General features: G+C 43.3%; 1 protein-coding gene across 2 annotated transcripts in view; it reads right to left on the bottom strand.

The window, feature by feature from the left end:
* Positions 1–23,452, bottom strand: part of Plcb1 (phospholipase C beta 1) — a 714,140-nt gene that overhangs the window by 143,479 nt on the left and 547,209 nt on the right. For both annotated transcript variants that reach the window (XM_052724082.1, XM_052724081.1), the window contains exons 11-15: positions 21,786–21,943; positions 15,316–15,398; positions 9,566–9,650; positions 6,358–6,535; positions 1,476–1,543 (exon numbers count right to left, since the gene is read on the bottom strand). In XM_052724082.1, coding sequence (XP_052580042.1) covers positions 1,476–1,543; positions 6,358–6,535; positions 9,566–9,650; positions 15,316–15,398; positions 21,786–21,943 — 572 coding nt within the window. The remainder of the gene's footprint in view (positions 1–1,475; positions 1,544–6,357; positions 6,536–9,565; positions 9,651–15,315; positions 15,399–21,785; positions 21,944–23,452) is intronic.

Here is a 23,452-nt window from a genome sequence, read left to right as displayed (position 1 = left end):
CCAAGTCAGAAGCTGTTCCACTACTCATCTGCAAGATAAAAATCAGTCCTATAGCACGTACATTTCTATAATTATTAAAAGTAAATTAAAAAACCAGGTGTAGTGGTGCACACCTTTAATCCCAGCACTGGGGGCGGGGGGGGGGGGGGGGGGAGGGGAGCGGGGCAGAGGCAGGGGAATCTCTAAGTTTGAGGCCAGCCTGGTCTACAGAGTGAGTACCAGGACAGCCAGGACTACACAGAGAAACCAAATAAAGGAAGTGAGCTCAGAACAGTGTCTGGCAATTACATATTCTTTAATATAAGTTTCAATGAAGAAAACCCATACCATTACTTGCACAAGACAGGCTTCTACAAAAGGGTCTAATATTTTCTAATTTTTTCGTTTAGAAGAGAAAATACACAGATATTGGGGTTTCTTTGTGAAAATAGCAGCAGGAATACTCTGGTTAAATGCCAACTGGGAAATACTCACTTGAAAACAGACAATTGCAAAACGATCCAAGTGCACCCTGAAGTCACTCTCATACAGATGGAGCGTCCTCATTATTACTGCAGTCTCCCTCTTGGAAACCAAGATTACATTTAGTGGGGACATAAAAGAGCACACTTTAAACTAAGCTGGGCACCATGGCTCGCACGTGTGTGGTCTCAGCTCCATGGAGGCAGAGGTGAGAGGACTGCTTGAGTTCAGGCATTGGAGACCATCCTAGGCTACACAGTGGGACTCATTCACAAAATAAACAAATAAAATGCATAAAAATTCAGACCACATCAAAGCATATAATTATAAGGAAAAGAATGCCAAAGAAGAATAGCTTATTGAGCCATGGGTAGTGATACACACCCACAATCCCAGCATTTTAGAAGGTGAGCTTGCCTAAGCTACAAAGTTAAGTTAGAGTCCAGGCTGGACTGCCTGAGATCCTATCACAAAACCAAGCAAGTAAGCAAACTTCTCAATAAACAAATGAATGTTAACAAAAAAGAAAGAAGGCGAGAAAGAAAGAAACAGTTACTTTTCTTTACTGTAATGGAACTATAAGGCCGTCGGTACATAGCCAAACACTCTATAGCATATTTGAATGCAGATCCAGTATAATGTTCACGATAGTGACTGAAAGAAAATTCTGCAGTCCTCATTGAACTGTCCCTGATTGGTTTCCAAGTTCTGCGCAGTTAATATTTATGAGTCGGTGGCATCCCTTGGGGAGCTGATGTCAACATGTCGCTTCAGTGGTTGCAAAACCAAAACATCGGAATCACGGTCACATCTCTGAACATTCCTGCAAACCCTGTATTTTCCCTGGACTTCAGACCACTCCAAAAATCATTGAATTGCCTCAAAAATTGGAGCCGGCAATCAATAAATTAAGCTGTCCTGTGCTTATTCTTTCTGCCACTAGATGGCAGAAGGGGATCGTAAGAGAGCCATAAGCCGGCACGTTGCGGGCGAGCGCCCTAGCCTGAACTCACCTCATCCATGGAAGACTTTTTACAGTCATCATCGTCGTCGTCATCGTCACTCTCTGTGTCTGCTTCCCCTGTCAAATTTCAATCACAGACACGATTTCAGTATTCCAAAGTTCAAAGAATTTGCAAGAGCACACTGCTGACTATGGTCAAGGATGCCCTAGAAGGCTGACATTCTGCTCCTTTTAAAGTTATTTTTTTCTTCCCCAGGATTTATGGTTGCTTAGCAACAGATAATTAAACTGACATTTTGACAAATTTTTCACAAGTTTGATTTGTGATAAATAACATCGAAAATTTCAAGTTCAATTAAAAATGTCCATCTTAAAATTTTCCCCTTCATCTGTTTTAAAAATACATGTCATTGAATATAATTTTATTTCTGTGCATTCTATTGTAATGTACATGTTCTCTCGGAGAGATGCAAAACTCTGCTTTTATTTTTCTGTCCTCTCCTAAGCCATGCCTCTTTAAAATAACCCTTGGCCAGCACACAGCTCAGTGACCAACCTTCTCCAAAGAAAGGACCTCCCGGAAGTTGAAGAAGAAGTTTATGAGTGAGATCAGGAACACCAGTGACAGCATGAACACCATCAAGTGTGGATCTACAGTTATTTAAATAATGCACAAATCATAAAAAAATGAAATTCTTCAGGTCTAAGAGTGTGAGAGCCAGAGCCAGTGGAAAACTACAAGGAAGAACTGTCTTGTGAACTCACACTGGGTGTGTCAGCATGCACAAGACCTGGTCACGCTCCAGCCAGACCAATCCTAACAAGGGGAGGGGAGGGGTGTGTGAAGTCTCACCTTTAGATGAGCGACTACAGGCAATTCCTAGCTTCTGCAAGAGGGTAGGTCGGTTTTCCCTAAGAGTTTGGACCCTAAGTTGGTCATGTTGGAGGGGAAGTCTGCACATCTAACCAAGAATATTTGGGCAGCACAAATTGGTATTGAAGAATTTAAAACAAAATTATAGGGCACAAGATTGGAATGGTAGGGAAAAGGGAGTCGATCTGGGAAGAGCTGAGGGGGAACGCTATCAAAATATACTGTAAGAAATTCTCAAAGAACTAACAAAGATTTTTTTAAAAAAACGATGACATTTCTTTTAAAGGGGCAAGATAAAATAATCTAATGCAAAAGAAAAAACAATGAAAGTCAACAAAAATAGAAAATAACCTAATGATTTAAAATCACTATGCTTTAAAATCGATGTCAGTCTGAACTGATTCAGCTTCATACTTAACAATCAATATGCAGTCATTTCAATCGGTTGGTTCTACCCTCCTCCTCAAGAGTTAATGGGCATTGTTCAGGTAAAATATCCACATTAGTATATCAAGCATTAAATTCTCGTGTACTTCTGGGCTTCGTGCAAATGCAACAGAGCATGTAAAAATACTTTCAAGGAAAAAGTAAACAAGGCACCGTTTGTAGGCCACCCTCTTCAGTTTCTCGCATTGCAATAGCAAGAACATGCCAATAGATGGCGGCATGAGCTCATCACAGAGGTAGCTTGCAGAGCCTGGCACCTGCTCCTAGAGAAGCCTTCTGGAAAGTTGGCCACAGTCTTCAATCAGTGTAGATGACATGGTGCCCATAGTCCTGCCTTTCAAGAAGCTCCTAAGGTCTTCATGTGAGTGACCAAGCTCAGTCAGTTACTGGATGGTAGTGGGGAAACATCTATTGAGGGGAAAGACTTCTGTGGCTGTAAGAACTGTGGATGGCCTGGTACAAAGAGCCATGTAACGTCCAAATGTGAATCCCTTGTATTTGGTGAAAAATATACCCTGTTATATTACAAACACATTGTTTTAGGAGGCTGCTACTTGATATTTTATATACATCTTTTTTGCCTGAAGTTCTTCTTTGTATTGTCTTTAATCAGAGAGGCGATTCTTTTAATAAAGCAATTTGAAAAGAGGATTGACAGAACCTTCTACAAAATGTTACATGAGACATAACAATTGTCCAATAATTATTTCAGATACAATGTCATGTCAAATCTTGGATTGTGTGAGGAAGAAAGACTGAATTTTCCTCGACTGTGAAAGTAAATACCTGACTTTTCCTTTGCAAGTTTAAGAAAAAAAACATATGGATCTGTATTTATATATCAAATCAGCAGAGTCTGCACATACTCATGGGCTTTTCTCCTAAGACCTTGAAAGAAACCTGGAGAAATCTATTTGAAATATAAAAAATAACATCCTTTTAAAGAGCAACAATAACAATAGCCCAAAGTGGTATCTTACTTGACCCTCGTTCTTTCTGGAAAGTGTACTGGCTAAGGGTTGGCTCTCAGAAGAGAAATCTACACAACAGAGTAAATTAGCTTTGAAATCGATCCACACCATGTTTTTGTAGTTGCTTGAGTTTCCGGTACTGGGAACATCCACAAAACAAATGGTAAATTAACAGGACTCTTTATTCAGGGGCCTACCTACATACTAAAACATCCAAAAATTTGCATGGCAATAAATACTGATTGCAAAACAGACTCCTGGTTAGCTTAGGCAACCTAGAGAATTGCTAACAGATTGCAGCTTTTTCCCTGTATGAAGCGATCGGGTTCACTGCCTGTAGAATTCATTATTAGAGTTATGTATCCAGTTAATGGGAGGGAGAATTGGAATTAGATAAAAGCAGATGGCACAAAAAACACCACGCGCCCACGTGCAAAGGGAGGCACATGGGGACAGGTTGGGGAAGAAGTGGCCTCTAATGGTAATCATTTCACACTTCAAATGCAGTCTCACTGAGAACGGAAGTTATTTTTCAAAAATGAATCAGAATTATATTATGGTATTTGAAAAACACATTCGAGAACCACGGGGTGGGGGATCTTTTGAAAGAATTATATAATGTCTGTTCATTAGGCTGCCAATTTAAATAACAGGAGCAGTTGACAAGCTAGACAGAAAGTAGAAGAAAGGGTAAATGAGGCTCAGTCAGGGCTTGGGGGTGTAACAGGCACAGAGGTCGAGCACCTGCCTAGCATGTGAGAGGCCACAGCACATCAGAGGATCAAACAAAATAAATCCAAATAACCAACCAGACAACAAACCACATTGGCCATGCTTATGTTCTGATTGCCCTAGGCTTTATACTTTAACATTCCAATTGTTTAAAAGTCTTTAAATTTATGTGTGATAGGCATAGGAATTTACAGATATATGAGCAGGGCATGGATTTTTCATCAAATAAATATGTATCTACATTGAGATAGAAAATAGGACGAGACTCCTGAAGACACTATGGCTGCCTTCTAGTTACTTCTAAGGGCAGGTTCCCTGACTTCCAGCAGCCTGTCTTGCTTTTACACCTTATGTAGATGGAGCTACATGGCAACTACGTTCTTTTTTTTTAAATTTTTTTATTTGACTTCTTTTGCTGACTATCGTGTTAACAGTCACCTACCCTTTCATGGACAGCCAGAACTTGCCCTCATCATACATATTATTCTTTTGGATGACTATACCCTGATTTACAATCAGCTGATGGATCGTTGGCTTCTCGTGTTTGGGTATTCTAAGTAACATACTGCTTATAGCGATTTTTCAGTCTCTTGATAAATATTTCTACCCATTTCTTGTTAGCTCTCTTTTGCGGAATGGAGCTGGGGTGGGGGAGTATCCGTGCTTAGCTTTTATCAACATACCCAACGTCTTCCTTCCTTCCCCCTTTCCTTTCTTGGCTTCTTTCCTCTTTCAACCCCTCTTCTGTTCTCTTTTCTTCTGTGCTGAGGACAGGACCCAGAGCCTCATCCCTGCTAGGCATGTACCACTGAGAAACTGTCAGCACCCCATGGTAAACTTTAACTGAAAAACGCCCTGAAGTCAAGCTTACAGTTCTTTTAATGTCATCACATCCCCAATAAGGAGGTCTTTGCAATTGTCAGGATTCCCCTGGATAAGGGAAAGTAAATTAGGCTCAATGACAAATAACCTAAAGAAAACTAGTGGCCCTTTCAATTTTTTTCTTATAATCACAGAGAGTCAGTTTCAAACTAATGTAAAAGGAAGTGTAAGCACTGCCCAGTTGCTTTCATAAACAATGCAAGTCATTTAATCCCTTCATGTTTTTAAAGAGCTCTGCAAAACATGGGAGAACTGCAAAGCCCAGCACCCTTCAGTGACCGGCCAATCTCTTGTCTTCCCTCCTCTGCAAGGGACTACTGTAAAGCTGATTCACCTCAAGTGCAAGCAGAAGGTGGGTACACCTTCCCAAAGATGTACTGACTCTACAGGTGAGGTCAGGCTGCCTCAGACTCTCTCCCCTGGCCTAAGTGATATCGAGAGTCTGTGAACTGACAGCACTTCCCAATGGTACTTAGAGGGTGAAAGTAACCACAGAAGAAAGACTCCAGAGATGCCACATTGCTGGCTTTGAAGCTGAAGGAAGGGACCTGTGAGCCAGTGAATGTGAGTAGCCTCTAGAACTTGGAAAAACAGACAAATCCTTCCTTTGAGCTTCCAGAAAGTAACTGAGCCTGCCTGACACCTTTGGTTTATTCCATAAGCTTTCTCGAGGATCTTTGGACCTACAGAGCTTGAGCTGAAGTGATCCTTGTTTTCAAGTTTGTGGTAGCCATAGGAAAGCAATGCAGCTTAAAACTTCCAAAAAGGGGGCCGGGCGGTGGTGGCGCACGCCTTTAATCCCAGCACTCGGGAGGCAGAGCCAGGCGGATCTCTGTGAGTTCGAGGCCAGCCTGGTCTCCAAAGCGAGTACCAGGAAAGGCGCAAAGCTACACAGAGAAACCCTGTCTCGAAAAACCAAAAAAAAAAAAAAAAACTTCCAAAAAGGGAAAGCTGAAAGCCCTTCTAGTTAATTTCAGAGCAGCAGATCTGAAAATCCACTCATTGTGAGCCCAGTAGCTCCTCACCAGCTCCTGGAGACGAGGGCTCGAACACACTGGAGGAGTCGCTGTACGTGTTGGAGGCTTGCTCAGAGAGCTTCTTTTTACCACTGCCTTCTGATGACTTGTGTGATTTCTTCTTGTTTTTCACCAAGATTTTATACATTAAATCCATAGGGCTTGGAAGAGGTACCCCAGATTCCAGCTATTTAAAAGAAAGCACAGTCTTTAAAAATACGGTCCCCCAAATATTAATTATTAATCATGAATTATATGCTAACACACCTCATTAATTGACTTTTACATCTTAGCCAATTAGGCATATATGTATATTTGAAACATTTACCCATGAATATTGCTTTCATGTTACTTCATGTTTTAATTATGTCAGTATTTATACTGAAAATTAACAAAGTCTTACTTGTTTATATTTTTCCCATCAAGAAGAAGATGAAGAAACAATAGTTAACTGCTCTTTAAAAAAAAAAGTGTCCCCTCCTTTTAGATATCTCTCCAAAGGCACTGCATAGCTTTCGACCTTACAGCATCTAGATTATCATTTACTATGTTCAACACAGCTTAAGAACAGTTCTAACTGTGCCCTGCATTTTTGTTTTTTAAATGAGAGATGCATTTAAATGACTGAATTCGTTTTCCAAAATGAAACTACAAAAGTAGGACCACAGGAATGTTCTGGTATATCTGATGGACTGAACGTGGACTCTCAGGCATTTTCTGATGGACCGTGCAAGTCCAACCACTTTACTGCAGAACATGTCAGTCATCTCTGACCTGACCTGAATCTTCAGTGAAAGGCCAGACATTTGACAGGAAGAATTGGTGAAGTTGGGCAAAAGTTTCCAAATGAGTCACTCTGCCAGACATAGCTTTATGGACAGTAAAATCCTGTGTTGGCTGTAGTTGGGTTTTGGCATCAGCCAAGGGGAACGACTTGATTTCAGACCTCTTTCTAGCCCTGAGATCCAAGCTGTCTTATTACTGAGGCTTATTTCACTGTTGCACGTTTTTGCGCATATAATGGGAAATCAATTTCCCATGAGAAGGTTATGAGCTACTGTATCAGGGAGCGTGTGCAAAGCACAAGATAGGTTTATTTTTAGAAAGTCTTTTGAAGTCCCACAAGCTAGTCCTCTATTCTTTGCTTGCCTTGAGTCTGGGGACTGATATGAACTCCCTTAACAACGTGCAGACACTGGAACAAAGTGTCCAGGAGGAAGCAGCTACTTTAGGTTATGGCTGCTCTTTTCCTTTCTGAACAGGGATGCGACTGCTCCCAGTCCTCTGGGTGGCATCCTTTTACTGTACTCAGAAGTCACAAGGAAATGAAGAGAAGTTCTTGTGACATTACAAGCTGCAGTCCCTTAAAGCTGCCTAAATCGGTATGCCCAGTGACTCACAGATCCAAGCCTTGAGAGGCAGGGTTCTACTGATCCAGGCTTAAGAAGTTGGGCTTTAACCACCAGTAGCCCAGAACTGGGCAGCTGTAATCATCTTCAGCTTCCTGCAGCAGTGAACAGCAGTAAGGAGTAGTGCCTATGTGTGTTCTAACTCTTGAAAGAGCTTAGGGTGTCAGGACACTGAGCACCCAGAAATCCTAGCATTATAGGTTGGGACCCTGGGAACTTAAGGCTTTAGCTTCCTCTGCAATTAACAGATGGGTCTCAGTTTCCCTCTTCCAGCTCTTTCCAGCTCATTGCGCCTCTAACACTTTTGTCCCTGCCCTGGCCGCTCTTTGGAATCCCACTGTCATCCCTGTGATGCTGTTGCACCGCTGCTTCCACCAGCTCCGCTTGCTTCTGCAGTGACAAAGGGGGCGTGGTAAGAGTATCTACACCCATCCCAGTGCAGAACCCCACATCAGTTCAGGACTGGGCTTGCACTAATCACAAGCCTCTGGGGGGCCACCAGGAATTGGGTTCCCCTCTGGCCTGGGTGAATGTGCCACTGTTAAGAGTCCACTGAGGCTAGTGATGGCAAGAAGTCTGGTGGATGCTGTTCAAAAAAGAGGTGGCTGGAATAGTGCTTCGTTGTGGAGCTGGATTTGTGCTTTGGCAGCAAGAAGCTTTAGTTCAGAGCAGCTCCCTCAAGACGGGCATATAATGTTTAGGGCTGTCAGGCTGCCATAAGGGCAGTCCAGCTGGCTGCTAAAGAGGTGCTGCTTGGCTGACAATCCTCTGTTCAAGCATCTGGACACCCAGAAAGAGACTAACAACTGTCCATTAGGGAATCAGATTTACTCAGCTCCCTAGCATCTTGTTTAAAGGAAAAAAATAAGCAATAAGAGAGGTTCTTACAAATGACATTTAACAATGATCTACTCTTAGCGGAATACCCATGGGGAGAGCTGGGCATCTTATCTGCTCATGACAATAGAAGCTGGAGCGCTGCTTCAAAGGTGACCACAAGTGGACAGCAGGTGGCAGAAACAAGCTAAAGAATCAGTGTGGCCACATTCTGCATTTATTTCGAAAGGGTGTGACAAAGATCCACAGGGGGTAGGCAGAGTCCTGTCCTCTTGGACTGTCTCTGTGAGTTGACTGTCATTGATGAGGGCTTGGCAATCTTGACTGATTCCTGCCAACTGAAACAGTCTCTCCTGAAGGGAAGCGGGAGAAGAATGAGATTCAGGAAGTACACAAATCTCACACCCTTAGGAAGCTCCTGAAACCTACGAGATTCTCAAGGCCCTTTTCCATGGTTATGTAAGCAGTAGGGACTGCTCCGGAGGAGAGACTGTTCAGCCCGTCTAGCTGCCTGCTTATCAGTCAGGGAGCACCAGAGATGTAACTTTCATGAGCTGATAGCCATGTCGGAGCTGCCTTTGCGTCATCCACAATCCTGTAAGTAACCTTTCACCTATATTCTTGTACATAACCCTTCACCTACACTCCTGTAAGCAACCCCAAAGAACTCATGGTGCACCAAGCTAGAATTCGGTGGAATTGCTACTTTGGCCTGTCCTCAGTAACTTCTCTGAGGTAAATAGACATGTGTTCACAAAACCAAAGACCTGCTGTGTCACTCTAAGCAGAGACAAGAGGGACAAGACTGGAAGAAAAGGAAACAGACTCATATCTTCTGGTCTCAGCTGCGCGCCATGCTAGAGTCCCACAGATCAAACCATATTGCTCATCTACCCATATACTGAGGCAGTATCTCCCCAGCTGTAACTAGTAAGTGCCCTCCCTCGAAGGCACACATCACAGCTACTTACTGGGTATTTTTCCAGTGGCTCCATAAGCAGGGCATCACCGAAGATTAATCGGCAATACTCGGCCATCTTGGCTTGCTGCTTCGGGCTAAGAGCAAGAAGAAAGGAATTATGGGGCTTTTTCAGAGAAATGACTTTGCATTGCTAACACAGAAAGAGGCCAGCCAGGATCAATTTCCGTCATTCTGAAATGCTATCCTGAATACCACACGCAAGCCCGCACACTCGTGCACATGTACCATACAAGTGCAGCATGTAGGCTGGATGTGTGAGGCTGTTTTTAAGGTTGCCCTACACAACCCAGATGAGGGCGCAACACACCATTTATTTCCCTGTCTCCAGATTCAAGAGATTCCGAGAGTTAGAACGTTTGTTCCTTTTGTTGGATTCCTTGGTTTTATGTCAACTGTAAGGCACCTGGGATAGGAATGCTTTCATGATTCCATGTGAATTCTTGGGGAAAACATATCGGAGCAACAGAAAATAGAAGAGGAATATTTATAAGGGGGCAAGAGGGGAGGGAAGAGTGAGAAAAAGAGGTGAATAGATGGAGAGAGAACTGTACACGCAGAAGGAAACCAAGCAGAAGCGGGTTTGTGTGCGCACGTGAAGGCTGCTGAAGGAAGGACATAGCAGCTTTGGCAAAGGCTGTCTGCAAATCAAAAATTTTTTGAGACATGGTCTCACTGTGTAGTCTGGGCTGGCTTGATGTTTGAGATCCTCCTGCCTCACCCCCCTGGGTGCTGAGAAGACAGGCAGACATACATCTCTGTGCCCAGATTTGCTTGTCCGTAACCTTTCTGTGCAGAACAAGTGGAGTAGAGGAGGGAGCAGGCCACGCCAGCTGCCAGGAGGAGCCTGTTCTGACAGCGGCTGGGGCCCAGGCTTTGCCAAGTTGAGCTCCTCTTTCCGAACTGTTCTGAATTTGTACAATGATTTTAACTGCTCCTGGAACTGGGCAAAGGATGCTGAGAAGATGCGATGAAGCAATGGATACAAACACCTTTGAAGAACTACAAGGGCAAGCAAGATGCATATAAAATGATCCCACAGGGAGCAGATGCCCCCGTCTGTGGCTAGCCTAGACAAACTGTGCCTCCAGCCCTTGTAAAGATGCTGTTAGAGGGAACATCCACATCCTTTCAGCACTCCTGTTTCCTTTGACCTTTTCAATGCAATTAAAAAACAGTTTTCTCATCCTGTGCAATGATAAACATCATTACACAGTACCCAGTACTGCTGGGTTGGGGTTTATGGACTTTGATTGTGATCTACAGGCTGTGGGTCTGGACTTCCCCTGGTTATACTGCAATGACACTCTATTCTAGCTAAAAAAAAAATGTACTAGAGGAATAGTAACTGTGATGGAAATGATGGTGCTTTACCATAAATCACAAAGATTAGAAGATATAATTCCTATTTACATTCCTTCCCTGAAGGTACGCCTAGAACACACTGTGTTTTCTGGGAAGAGGGTACTTAGATGGACGCTCTGCGGCAGTGCAGGAGGCAACTGCTCATTAGAACTGTCTCTCACAAAAAGCAAGCATGGGCTCCATGGTCAGGTGAACTTTCCGGGTTCATGTGTCAACTCTCAAAGTTATTATCTTCTTGGAACTTCAGGGAGAGCTAAAGGAAAGATTCTAAGAACTTGCAATGCCTCACATAACAATTTCCCATCTTTCTTTTGAGACAAGGTCTTCTTACATAACTAAAACTGGCTTCAAACTGTGTATCTCAGGCTGACTTCAAACTTGCAATCCTCCTGCCTCTGCAGGATCATGTCCACAGCAAAGCCTTACACATCTACATTTGTCTACATTTTTCCCGTCTTGCTTGAACAGGATTTTACTGTGTGATTTACACAGACCTACGAATAGAGAATGACAGACAGCTCTCCGAAGTGTGAGAAAGGACTGACCATTGACTAAATCCTGAAACATCCTGGAAGTGGTAGTTTAAGGACAACTAACCAGAAGATATATGGATGGGAACTTTGGGACAGGCAGGGAAGTGATTGATAAGATAGATGATTTTTGCTGAGTGGTAACTTACACAGGAAGTCTGCCAGGCCGATGTGCTCTCTGGTGGCTGCTGAGAACAGGGCACCTACGCTGGGCCCTGTTCTAGGCTGCACTGAGGAATGTGGGAACAACATAGTGTATTTTCAGCAAGGCTGTGGGTAATTCTAATATGAGCAGCTTATGAGCCACATATCGTTCAAATCACCTGGAGTGTCATTAAAATGCAGATTCACACTTAGAATCTAGTACAGGGCCAACATCCAGATATTTCTAAGAAGTTCCCAGGGAACATATGCTGCTGGTTTGAGAACTGCATTGTGAAGAAGTCTGTGTGGAGACCGAGAAAGGAAGATGTAGGTATCCAAGAAAAAAGTGAAGTGTGCTGTTTGGGAATCAGGCCATTTGTGTTCTCGATAAACACAAATGCCCTCCTAATAAAGCAGAGAACAAACTGAACACACGAACACACACACACACACACACACACACACACACACACACACACACACACACACACACATGTGGAAAACAAAGATAGTTTAATTGCAGGTCATGCCCACAGAAATAAATACATTAAAACTGCAATTAACAAAGAAATCCTGTAGCTTTTAGAATATCAACCACCATGGCAACAAAACAAAAGGAAAATTCACAAATATATTATGTGTTTCAGGCCATGGCATATATTCCTAAACATATTAAAGTATCCACACAGCATCTGCCAAAGAAGTCAGTTTTCTGACAAAGAATGTACCGAATTGCATGGGGTAAAATCCTACAAGATCCAATGTCCTTTTCAGACCTTGTCAAAAAATCTCAGTTTGTGGCGAAGCCAAGCTTGGAAGTCATTTCAATCAAACTCAATATAAGATTTTTTTCTTTGAAAATGCTAAATAACAAATCAAGTGGGACCTTTTAAAACTAACGTTCTCTCTCTCTCTCTCTCCCTCCCCCCTTCTTGTTTGTTGTTGTTGTTGTGGTGGTGGTGGTGGTGGTGGTGGTGGTGGTGGTGTGTGAGTGTACGTGAGGAGTGTGTGTGCAACACAGTGGGGTTGTGGAGATCAGAGGACAGTTTTGCACAGTTGTTTCTCTCCAAAGCCCCTTTTGTTCGGTTATGAGGATTGAACTCAGGTTACCAGGCTTCCAGTCACCTTCACTCATGGGGCCATCTTGCTGGCAGGAAGTGGGGGTATTTTTTAAACAAGAATTCTAATTTAGGAAGTGGGAAGCACCAGCTCTCTGGGCATTCTTGGCAGCAGGCAAGTGAGTAGAGAGCAGCTAAGTGCAGCATCCCCCATTATCTACGGGTAGGCGATTTCAAATGTTTGAAGAGAAAAATAGTAAAATCTGTGGATTTCTCCCCACACCCCACAAATAAGATTTTTTTTTTTTTGGTAATGTGGGACAGATTAGTAGGGAGCAGAGTTCTGAGCCTGGCCTTGCACACGAGGCACTGAGGACCCTGGGGTAGTTAACCAGAAATGGAAAGCCGGTTTCACGATGTGTGGGGGTTATGGTGCTAGGTCACTGACTTGAGGATTCTGAGGGTTCCTCTTGTTTGGATGACAAAGAAAGTGCTAGAACATGAGGAGTAATGTTGACTTCGGTGAGGTGACGCACAGGTCAAATACAGGGGTCTATCAGGACATGAGGAGTAATATTGACTTAGGTGAGGTGACCCACAGGTCAAATACAGGGGTCTCTCCACTAAAGGAAGTCCACTGCTTTCACTGGACGTGTGATAGTCCTCCTGGGAAGCCTGAGGTTGAGCTACTTGGCTGTCTGGATGTGAAGGAGGGAACTGTCAAACAACTTCCTCTCATATCAGAAGTCAGCACTTCTGTCCTGTGCTGCCATTACATTATCACAATTGTGTGTCCTGGGAAGGTTATTTTCCTGTTTTCTTTCATCATGTGTGAATTATGAATGAACTTGCAACAGCTACATTTATTCACTCAGGAAATGCAACATCCTGGTGCTATAACCTCTTTGCTTTTGTGCACAGTGTAGGAATTAAGTGTTGTGCCCAGTTTGGGATCTCTGTGTAATTAGAGTGGAGAATTGCAAAGCACATCCTGTGGTTGCAGATCACAAGCCACACCAGAGTGAATACTGGCTGACAGTTGCCTTGCAGAGCTCTGGTTGTCAGTTGTCTTGATTCCATGTCTTAGAGGTTTCTGATATGTGTGTGCGTGCATGCACATGTGCACAAAGCATGCATGCAGTGCTAATTCAGATTCTGCACTCAGAAGCCAGGCTAGCTTGGTTTGAATCTCACCTCAGCTGCATAGCCTCAGGCAAGCTAAATGCTCATTTGGGATTCAGTTTCTCTACCTATAAGATAAGGGTAACCCCACTGTTCCTTTGGTGAACACTAGGGTTTAAAGTATGGGTTGCATCAGCATGTAACATATTGGGAACAGTGCTCAGTGCAAATACATGTTCAGTAAATGTAAGTTTTTCTATGTCAGGGTGGTTATAGATGTGGTCGCTCAGTCTACCTCAAGGGAGAGTGTACTGTGTAGCGAGTGAGACACTGAAAATTGAATTGCATTTCTCGATTTTGTCTCCTTTCAGAAAATAATGCTGCTGAATGCCCATTATTAAAGCAAACAAAGGCAAGACACTGTCAACACATCTGAAAACAGTTATGTATGCCTGAACAAAAAGTGGCCAGGCGTTGCTGGAACCTGAGGAAATATGGAATAGACACTGAGGAAGAAAATCTCCAACAAAGTCACTTGCAAATCAGAGCTGTTGCTGCCAGCCAGGTGTTAAACACAGTCTGCAGGAGTGAGGAGAAATAGTAAGAAACGGAATAAATTCCACTCTCTTCCATGCCCTCTCAGGGCGTTAGAAAATCATGTACAATGATCTTACCATTCATAGGGTGAAATGCCATGTCTCAAAAATCAAGGCTCAATGTTTCTGCTCAGTAGAGGAACATGTGCGTAATATACAAAAGGCTCTGTACTCATACTCCATCCCCAGTATTGCAAATATTTGAGTAAATAAAATAGTTATGTCAGAATTATCTTTTCCTTGTATAGCTCAGCAGTAAGTGCTGGTTATTTTGAGGTAGAAAAATGTTTGCAATACAAATAAGCAGTGTAAAGCATCAGTAAGAGGAGGGATGCAGTCAACAGACACAGGTGAGAGAAAAGAGTTTGCAGATGTTCCATCACCAGTTGCAAGCAGAGGGAACTGGATTTTTTAAGGCAATATAAATTTGTAGCAATAGGAGTCACTGAAAGAGGGTTTTAAGAGTGGCCAATTGTAGCTGGGCAGTGGTGGTGCACACCTTTAATCCCAGCACTCGGGAGGCAGAGTCAGGCAGATCTCTGTGAGTTCGAGGCCAGCCTGGTCTACGGAGCGAGCTCCAGGACAGACACCAAAACTACATGGAAAAACCCTGTCTTGAAAAACCAGAAGAGTGGTCCGTTGCATTCCAAAACAGTAAAGGAACAACAGTGTAAAGACAATGTACTCTACCACACTGTAAAGCAATGTCCTTAAAATCATTACTATGGCATGAAGACAGACCCCACAAGCCCATGGGCTATTTTAATGCTCATAAGATTTAAGTGAACAGTTCATCCTTTTTAGATGAAAGCATGCCACTTTGAAAGACACCACTGATGATACCAAATCATTTGAAATTGGATGGAAAATTGCTAAAGAGGCCTCATTAGGGAAAAAGACTACTCACTGAATGCTCTAAATACTTACGAGTCCACGTGGTTCTCAAAGGACAGGAGGATGGGAAAAGGTGAAGTCTTGAACGCACATTCTGCTATGGCTTCTATGACTTCCTAAAACAAGAACACATATACATTCAACACTGCACATTGTGTGTGCATTTTTCCCCCTTGGAGTTAAATCCTTTAGTATGGTGGAGGGTTTTGTTTGTGTGTTTTAGTTTTGTGTGTGTCTGGTTTCTTGTCATTACTATCTGTTTATAGCAGTTCTGGGGTCAAAACCCGGACCTCATGCATGCTAGGCAAGTGTTCTACTTCTCACCTACATGCCCAGCTCATATAGCTGTCTTTTTTTTTTCTTATAGAATTATATCAAATGTCTTGGAATGGCTGTGTAGTTCTGACTTCTGGTTCTGTATGGTAAAAAAGAAATGAAAGTGGTCGTTGGTGGAGGGGCAGGTGGAGAAAATACTTCCATTTACTGATTATGGCTTCTGTTCTGTAATGAAACCATCTAGTCATGTCGTGAAAATTTGGACAATAAGATGAGGCAAAAACTTTTACCCATAAATTTATTTTCTGAACCAAACTGCTATTAGCATTTGGTTATATTTACTTCTTATCTGTTTGTCATGTTTTTGTGTGATTTTGTCTTGATGATAGTTATATAATCTGTATTTTTCATAAATATTGTTACTGAGAGATAAATAAAAGAGTGGGAGTATGGCCTTGTGGCAGGGTATCTGCCTATATTTGGCAAGGTCCTGGGATTGACAGTCCACATCAAAACCAAGCAAACAACAAACAAAACGGAGATAGATCTTGTGTTCATGACAGTAGTGTTTAAAGCATTCAGAGTTTCGTAAGCCAGTCTACCTCGATACTTTAGTCATCCCAAGCTACAGCCCTGCTAGCAGTTGCTGGCTTTACCCAAGCCCTATTCCACACTCACACTCTCAACAACTGGCTCTACAACTGTTATGTTTTCTTAGATCTGCTGTTTCAAACATTTCAAATACATGCAATCATGGAATATATGGCTTTGGAGATTGGGCATTTTTCAGGTGGTGTGTTTTCAAAGCCTATGTGTGTTCTAATATATATCAGTACTTCATTTTTCCTTTTATACTTGTTTTATATGTTTCTGTAAGGGCTGGAGCTGGAGCCCAGTGGTTGGGTATTCAGTACCCTATATTCTACATCCAACAATGAAAATACATTATATGTCATAAGCTTCAATAACTCTATGTAAAATTCCAGAAAGATGGAAGTACCATGATTGACTTAACTAGTCATCAACTGTTGGATGGGTACATTCTTCTAGGAATGAACTCTTGAAAGAAAAAAAACTGACTGGAATAATATGAACTCATTCATAGTTTCTTACAGATTTCCAAATTATTTTTCATTGTAAACTGTCTACAGTAATGAACAAAGGATCAGATTGAAAAGCATATTCACCACTGGGCATTTAAGCATTACTTTTTCCAAAGTGTTTCTCTTACTTAACTGGTATTGAAGTACAATCTCATTTATTTATTTATTTATTTATTTATTTATTTATTTATTTATTTATTTATTTGTTAGATTTTTTGGTTTTTATTTTATATGTGTGAGTGTTTTGCCTGCATGTATGCCTGTGTACCATGTGCATGCAGTACCCATAGAGGCCAGAAGACAGCATCAGATCCACTGGAACTATAATTACAGACAATTGTGATCTGTTGTGTGGGTTCTGGGAATCAAACCTAGGTCCTCTGGAGGAACAACCAGTGCTGTGGATGATTGTTTGATAAATAAAACACTGATTGGCCAGTAGCTAGGCAGGAAGTATAGGCGGGACTAACAGAGAAGAGAAAGGAAAGGACAGGAAGGCAGGGAGGGGAGACACCAGCTGCTGTCCAGGGAGCATTATGTAGAGGCAACAGGTAAAGCCATGAAACACGTGGCGATATATAGATTAACAAAAATGGGCTTAGTATAAGAGTAAGAGCTAGACAATGGTAGGCCTGAGCAATGGCCGAGCAGTTTAAATAATATAAGAGTCGGTGTGTTTATTTTATAAGTGGGCTCTAGGACTGGCGGCATTTGGTGGGAGCTGGAGAGAAACTCTCCAGCTACAAGCCAGTGCTTTCATCCCTGAGCCATCTCCCCGGCCCCTTGTTTATTGTTTAAGTGTTCCACCATCCATAGAATTTAAACTTCACACTCCCATACGCTGCTTTTATTTACATTTACTCTTTGCACATTTTCTCCTGTCCAGCTGTAACTACTGCTCTCATTCTTCACACTGAAACCTTCCCCACGGACTCCTCTCCCTTTCCTGTGTGGCGCATCGCTTTCTTTATAGATACACCATTAAGCTATTTCCCTTGCCCTGGAGTGTAAATGAGGCTTTCTAATTCTGGACTGCATTTGCATACATCCTCTAAGAATGATGGGCGTGCATAGAGCAAGAATCTCTCTTACTGTTTCTTAGAAGTGAATTCACAGATTGCTTTTCATACATAATCAATTTACCCTATTATCACAGCTGAGTCCATCAAAATAAGTGCACTATAAAAAGCAAGTGATGTCAGGATGTAACTTTTTTTTTTTTTTTATTTCATACATTTGCACACAGGTTGTAGATGCAAGCGTGCTCCCAACCAAGTCAGTCTTGTGTTCACTACCACATAGGTATGGGGCTTCTGGCACCTTCCTAGTGGGCATAGGCCAAGCTGGCAGGACACTGAAACTTCCCTCGCCAGTTTTACAGAGAAATAATTCTACTGTCAGCCCTGAATGCTGGATGGGCTCATGAGCTGAGTTTCTATTTACAGTGAGCCCAGGAGGGGTACACTATTACCACCTGTTTGCTGATAAGGAATGAGGTTTGGGCTGATGGGAAGATTTTCCAAGATCTTGCAGCTGGCAGTGTCAGAGCTGGTCTTGGAGCCCCATAGTTGGCCCACCAGTCAGCTGGAGAGCAGCACCCCAACATCTGTCTTCTCTTTCTCTTTCCCACCTATCTTCCTCTCCCTCCTCTCTCTGCCCAGCTGTCCCCCATCTCTACAATACTTTTTAGAGTATTTTAGCTGCTGGTTAAAAAGCTTTATCAAATCTTCACACCAAATAAGACTTTACCGAATTTTGTCTATTATTTTAAGTTGGCTACAACTGAAAATTCTAGAAGTCCTCCTGGGTGACTTTTGCTCTTTCTAATGTTTGAAAATATTTTGTAAGGTATGTATGTTTACTCAAGGTCAGAAAACTAGCAAAGGCTCTTAAGCTTCGTTCTTTCATACATGCTGTATTAGTTGCATGGGTGTTAAAGTCCTATTCTGTACCATTGCTTCCTATTCATCCAAGACTTAAAAAACTGCATTCAGTAACCTACTGTCTTAGTTAGGGTTTCTATTGCTGTGAAGAGGCACCACGACCACAGCAACTTTTAAGAAAACATTTAATTATGGTGGCTCTCTTACAGTTCAGAGGTTCAATCCATTATCAAGGCAGAACATGGCAGTGTGCAGGAAGATATGGTGCTGGAGAGGTAGCTGCTACATGCTGATATGCAGGCAACAGGATGTAGACTTTCTCACTGGGCATGGCTTGCGCATACATGAGATCTCAAAGCCTACCTCCACTGTGACACACTTCCTCCAACAAGACCATACCTACTCCAACAAAGCCACATGGTCCCAATAGTGCCACTCCTTTTGGGGGTCATTTTCTTTTAAACCACCACACCTACTGAGCACACAGATTAATGACTAACTTTCAATCAGCAAACTGTCCTTGGACACCTTTGCCCTTGACAGACAAGAGCAGGGGGAATATGGATAGAGCCATATAAAACTACACCCTAAATTATTTCTTTCAGCAAATCAAGCCTTATTTTTAGAAATGCTTGGGCTGACCATTTCATCCATTTCCATCACATGCTTTTCTCCATTCTATTCCATGGATATAGCTGGTTAAAAGTAGCTGCATGAGGGGAGAAAAATCCTAGGATGGAGTGGGAAATGCGGTGTCTGTCCTGTGTAAAGAAGAAAGATACTGGTGGTGAATGGAGAGAGTAAGACCAAACGGTGAATTTTGAGGGCAGCCATCAGAATGACCAAGAAAGGTGGCATCAAAACAGACACAAAGATCCAGAGGAGAAGAAGCAGAGCTGGGCCACAGCTCCAAGGCTGACATAAAGAGGCTGACCTACAGCCTCCCCACTCCCAGGCTGGCATAAAGAAGCTGACCTACAACATCCCCCCCTCTCAGACTGGCATAAAGAAGGTGACCTACAGCATCTCCCTCCCTAGAACATAACATTTTACTTCTGTCCATACAATAAGCAGGTGTCATATGTCAACAGGAATCCTTGCTTTGTGAGGTACATCACATGGCACTGCTCTGGGACACATAAACTGAGAGCAGATAAACACTGTGACACAAAAATGACAAATTTTGTGCCCTGCTTCTGTCGCTGCTGCCGCATGCACTGGACTCTTGAACAGAATCTAGTCACACTGGGAAAGCCACTTCTAAATGCACAGGAAACAGTGGGAGGAACATTTCCCTGCCCACCAACATGTGATACGTGGCATTTCACACGAAACCATGGAGAAGCAGATTTCACTTACATAATGGACACAGGAAAGGCGATGGACATGAATGTGAGGCTACACTTTGATTGGTCTAGGATGGCAAAACTCCAAATCTTTATTGATCACCTCCTCGGTGTCAGGTTCAATTCAATGCACCGTGGGGAGATGGGCTCACAGAATGAAGAGCCCTGTTTTTTGTGGGGATTACATTTTAGGAGACCCAGTAAACAAGAGACACGGCGAAGAAGTTCAGCAGAATGTCACAAGGTGACTGAGTACCACATGGAAATTTAAAAACACAGAGTGAGAGGGTGAGAGAATTTCTATCTGAAGGGTTTGGGGTCACCACTACAGAAGGATGAAATAGAGAAGTCCTAATAGTCATTACTGGGGTGACATTTGAGAGCACTTCAAAGAGGTAAGCGGAGAACTTCAGTACACCTGTGTGGAGATACAGCTGGCCTGGCAGGGTTAGTGAACAGCAAGGAGAAGATAATGGAGAGCAGAAGGCCCCATCCCTTGCTCCCAATCTCACCATTATAAAGTTCTCTTACACACGGGCTCTGGGAAAGCAGACTACAATTGTGCAGAGCAGGGACTAGACTTGTGTGAGGGAAGATGGGTCTGTCTCTAAGTGCCAGACTTAAGAGCCATTCACATAGGCCCTGCACTGCACTTACAGGACTCTGAGTGAAGTGCCTGAATCTGGCATTCTTAGTTCCTTCCTCACCTGGTTCTTGGAGAAAAAATCCTGCTGCTGATTTTTTCTACAGCTCAGGCTAGCATTTCCACTACTTGCCCCCACCCCACTTCCATGTCTGTCCAAATCGCATGAGCAAGACCAGAGGGGTAGTGGTCTGGAGGGTATAACTGGGCCCTCTTTGGCCCTCCTGGTTACCCTATCCACTAGCAGGCAGAGGAATACAGTCCTCTGGGCTGGCTGATACCCTTAAGCCTCTAAAGCTGCCAGTATTTGGACATGGTAGAGAAGCTGGCTGCAGGAGTTCAGGCAAGGACGTTCAGCAAGCAGAGACCAAGAGCTCACAGATGTGACTAAAGAACCACTCATATGCCAAGTACATGGGAAGAGTCACTCCAAGTGAACTCAGTGGCTAAGGCTGGGAAGCCAACGCTCTGCTCAAAAGAAATAAGCCATAGAATGTGCTAGATGTTTATTCTGTTCCCAGGATCTCAAAAAGAAAACAGAATTGCAACCCACAAGAGACTCTAAGGGCTAGAAGTGGGGCACAGGCAGGGTGGTGGGTGATCTTCCAGCAGCTCAAGTGTAGTGCCAGTTCATTTCCACTCCTCCCAAAGCCAGGACCCTCTCTGCCGTTGCCAGTTGGAGGAACCCCTGACATGTGGGCTATTCCCAGCCTCTTGTCTCTGGCTCCTGGTCCCACTTTTTCTTACAGAACCCAACTAGGTGAAACTGAGGCTAAGCAGAGGCTAAAAGGAAGAAAGGACGTAGGGGTATGGAAATAAACCCATAAAAACAGTCTTCATTTTTCTCACTTGAAGAATATTCAAATTTTTCATAGTGGTTCGTTTCAGGAGCCGATACTGTCCTTGAACACCTTTGCCCTTGACAGACAAGAGCAGGGGGGATTTGGATAGATGGACATTTATAGAGCCACGTATAGTCTTCATTTTAAGTATATTTGACAATAGTAATATACAAGAAAATAATGACTGGACAAAAAACAAGCAAAAACTTTGATATTTCCTTTCCTAAGCCAGCAACTTTAGAATTTGGATAGTAGGATAAACTGCTGCATTTTAGCTTCTGAATTCAAACACAGTGATGATTCTCAGCCTATGAACTTCATTGTAAAACCCAAACATTATCTGAGAAAGCTTTACCCCCCCCATAGGGCCAGGTCTCCGAGCTGCCTTTTAGCAACTTCGTTCATTCTACCTTGAAGGATATTTCTGTTGTCATGGTGAATCCATGGGTGATGACAGGCTCTTCCTCTGCAGTCCTTCCCTTCCAGCAGTCCAGCTCCACACAGCGACATCCAGACAGAAGCACCTGGCGATACATCTCTACAGAGGAGTTCCCAGCCAACTGGCCAGCTGTAAAACAAATCCCAGAATCCCTTGAGTCAAGGGAAGTATGGGGTAGGAGCTTCATCAAAAGCTCTTTTGGCAAACAAACTGCTGGAGCATCAGAGCTCCCTAGTGGTGGGCTGGGAGGAGAGGAGAGGAGAGGGGAGAAAGGAAGGGAGAGGAGGGGAGGGGAGGAACAGAGGGGAGGGGAAAGGAGGGGAGGGGGAGGGGAGGGGGAAAGGAGGGGAGGGGAGGAAGGGGGAGAGAGGAGGGGGAAGAAGGAGGAGAGGAGTGGGAGAAGAGAGGAGGCAGAGGAGAGAAGGGGGAGGAGAAGGGGGGAGAGGAGGAGAGAAGGAGAGGAGGGGAAGGGAAAGGTGTTGTAATAGTAACAATGACACATACTGCTTATCTGCTTACTGGGAGTCAACTACAGCCCTTTGCAGTCAACAGTTAATCTTGAAAAAAATTAAGTGTCTGGTATAACTCTTTTATAAGAAACAGTCCACTCCAGATAATGAAAGGGTCGCAGAGCAGTTAAGTCACCCCAGTTTCCAGGGGGAATGCATAGAAAACCACAGTTCTGTTCACGGAAGATACTTAGTAAGTGAAGGCAGCAGAACTCCCCAAACTGGTGTACGGTTTTAATTCATATTAAATCCAACAGAAATTTGGCTGCAGAAATTGACATTCTGACCCAAATACCACATGGCAATACGGGGGTGGGGGGGTGGGGGGTGGGGGGGCTTAATTAGCCAAAGTAATCTTGAAAAAATATAAACAAAGTGGAAAAAAACACACTTTCCAGTTTTAGAATTTACTACCAAGTTATAGCAATCAAGACAGTATGACACCATTATAGGAAGAATACACAGGTAAATGCAATAGAAACAAGGGTTTAGAAACTAAACCTTCAGTTTATGGTTCACTGACTTCCAACAATGTAGCCAATACAACTCAGTACAGAAAAATTAGTATGTCCAATGAAGTGACCTGGGGCAGTAGGACAGCCACATGCCGGGGGGAGAGAGGGAGAGGGAGAGGGAGAGGGAGAGGGAGAGAGAGAGAGAGAGAGAGAGAGAGAGAGAGAGAGAGAGAGAGAGAGAGAGAGAGACTATGAAGGTCTTAGAAGAAACACAGGAAGTGCCAATGATTGTGTGTAGTCAACACCAACAGCACAAGCAACACCAAGAAGACCAGGAAAACTGTATAAAATTGGTACTTGTGAGCACAGCTGAAGTAACCTAGCGAAGCTGCTGTGTAGCTAGTTAGGAGTGAGCAGGCACCACCAACACCCTCATAATTAGTTTTGGGCCCAACCTCCCAAGTCCTTGTTAAGCACAATGGTTCTGAGGAAGGGGCAAGTACGATGACTGCCCCTCAGAATTTGAAATAGCAGTGAAAGAAGGAGAAAGCATCCCAATTTCCCCTCAACACTTTAAAATACCATGTTAAATGATAAATAGGTCAGACAAAAGGAGGAGGAGGAGGGCGGAGCAGGCTTTGTGAAGAAGGCCTCTTAGGGAGGGCTACTAACTC

This window comes from Peromyscus californicus, unplaced genomic scaffold (genome assembly GCF_007827085.1).
Source record: "Peromyscus californicus insignis strain IS unplaced genomic scaffold, ASM782708v3 Scaffold_7__1_contigs__length_154581171, whole genome shotgun sequence".
NCBI classification, from domain to species: domain Eukaryota; kingdom Metazoa; phylum Chordata; class Mammalia; order Rodentia; family Cricetidae; genus Peromyscus; species Peromyscus californicus.
This window is presented reverse-complemented; position numbering and strand designations above follow the sequence as displayed.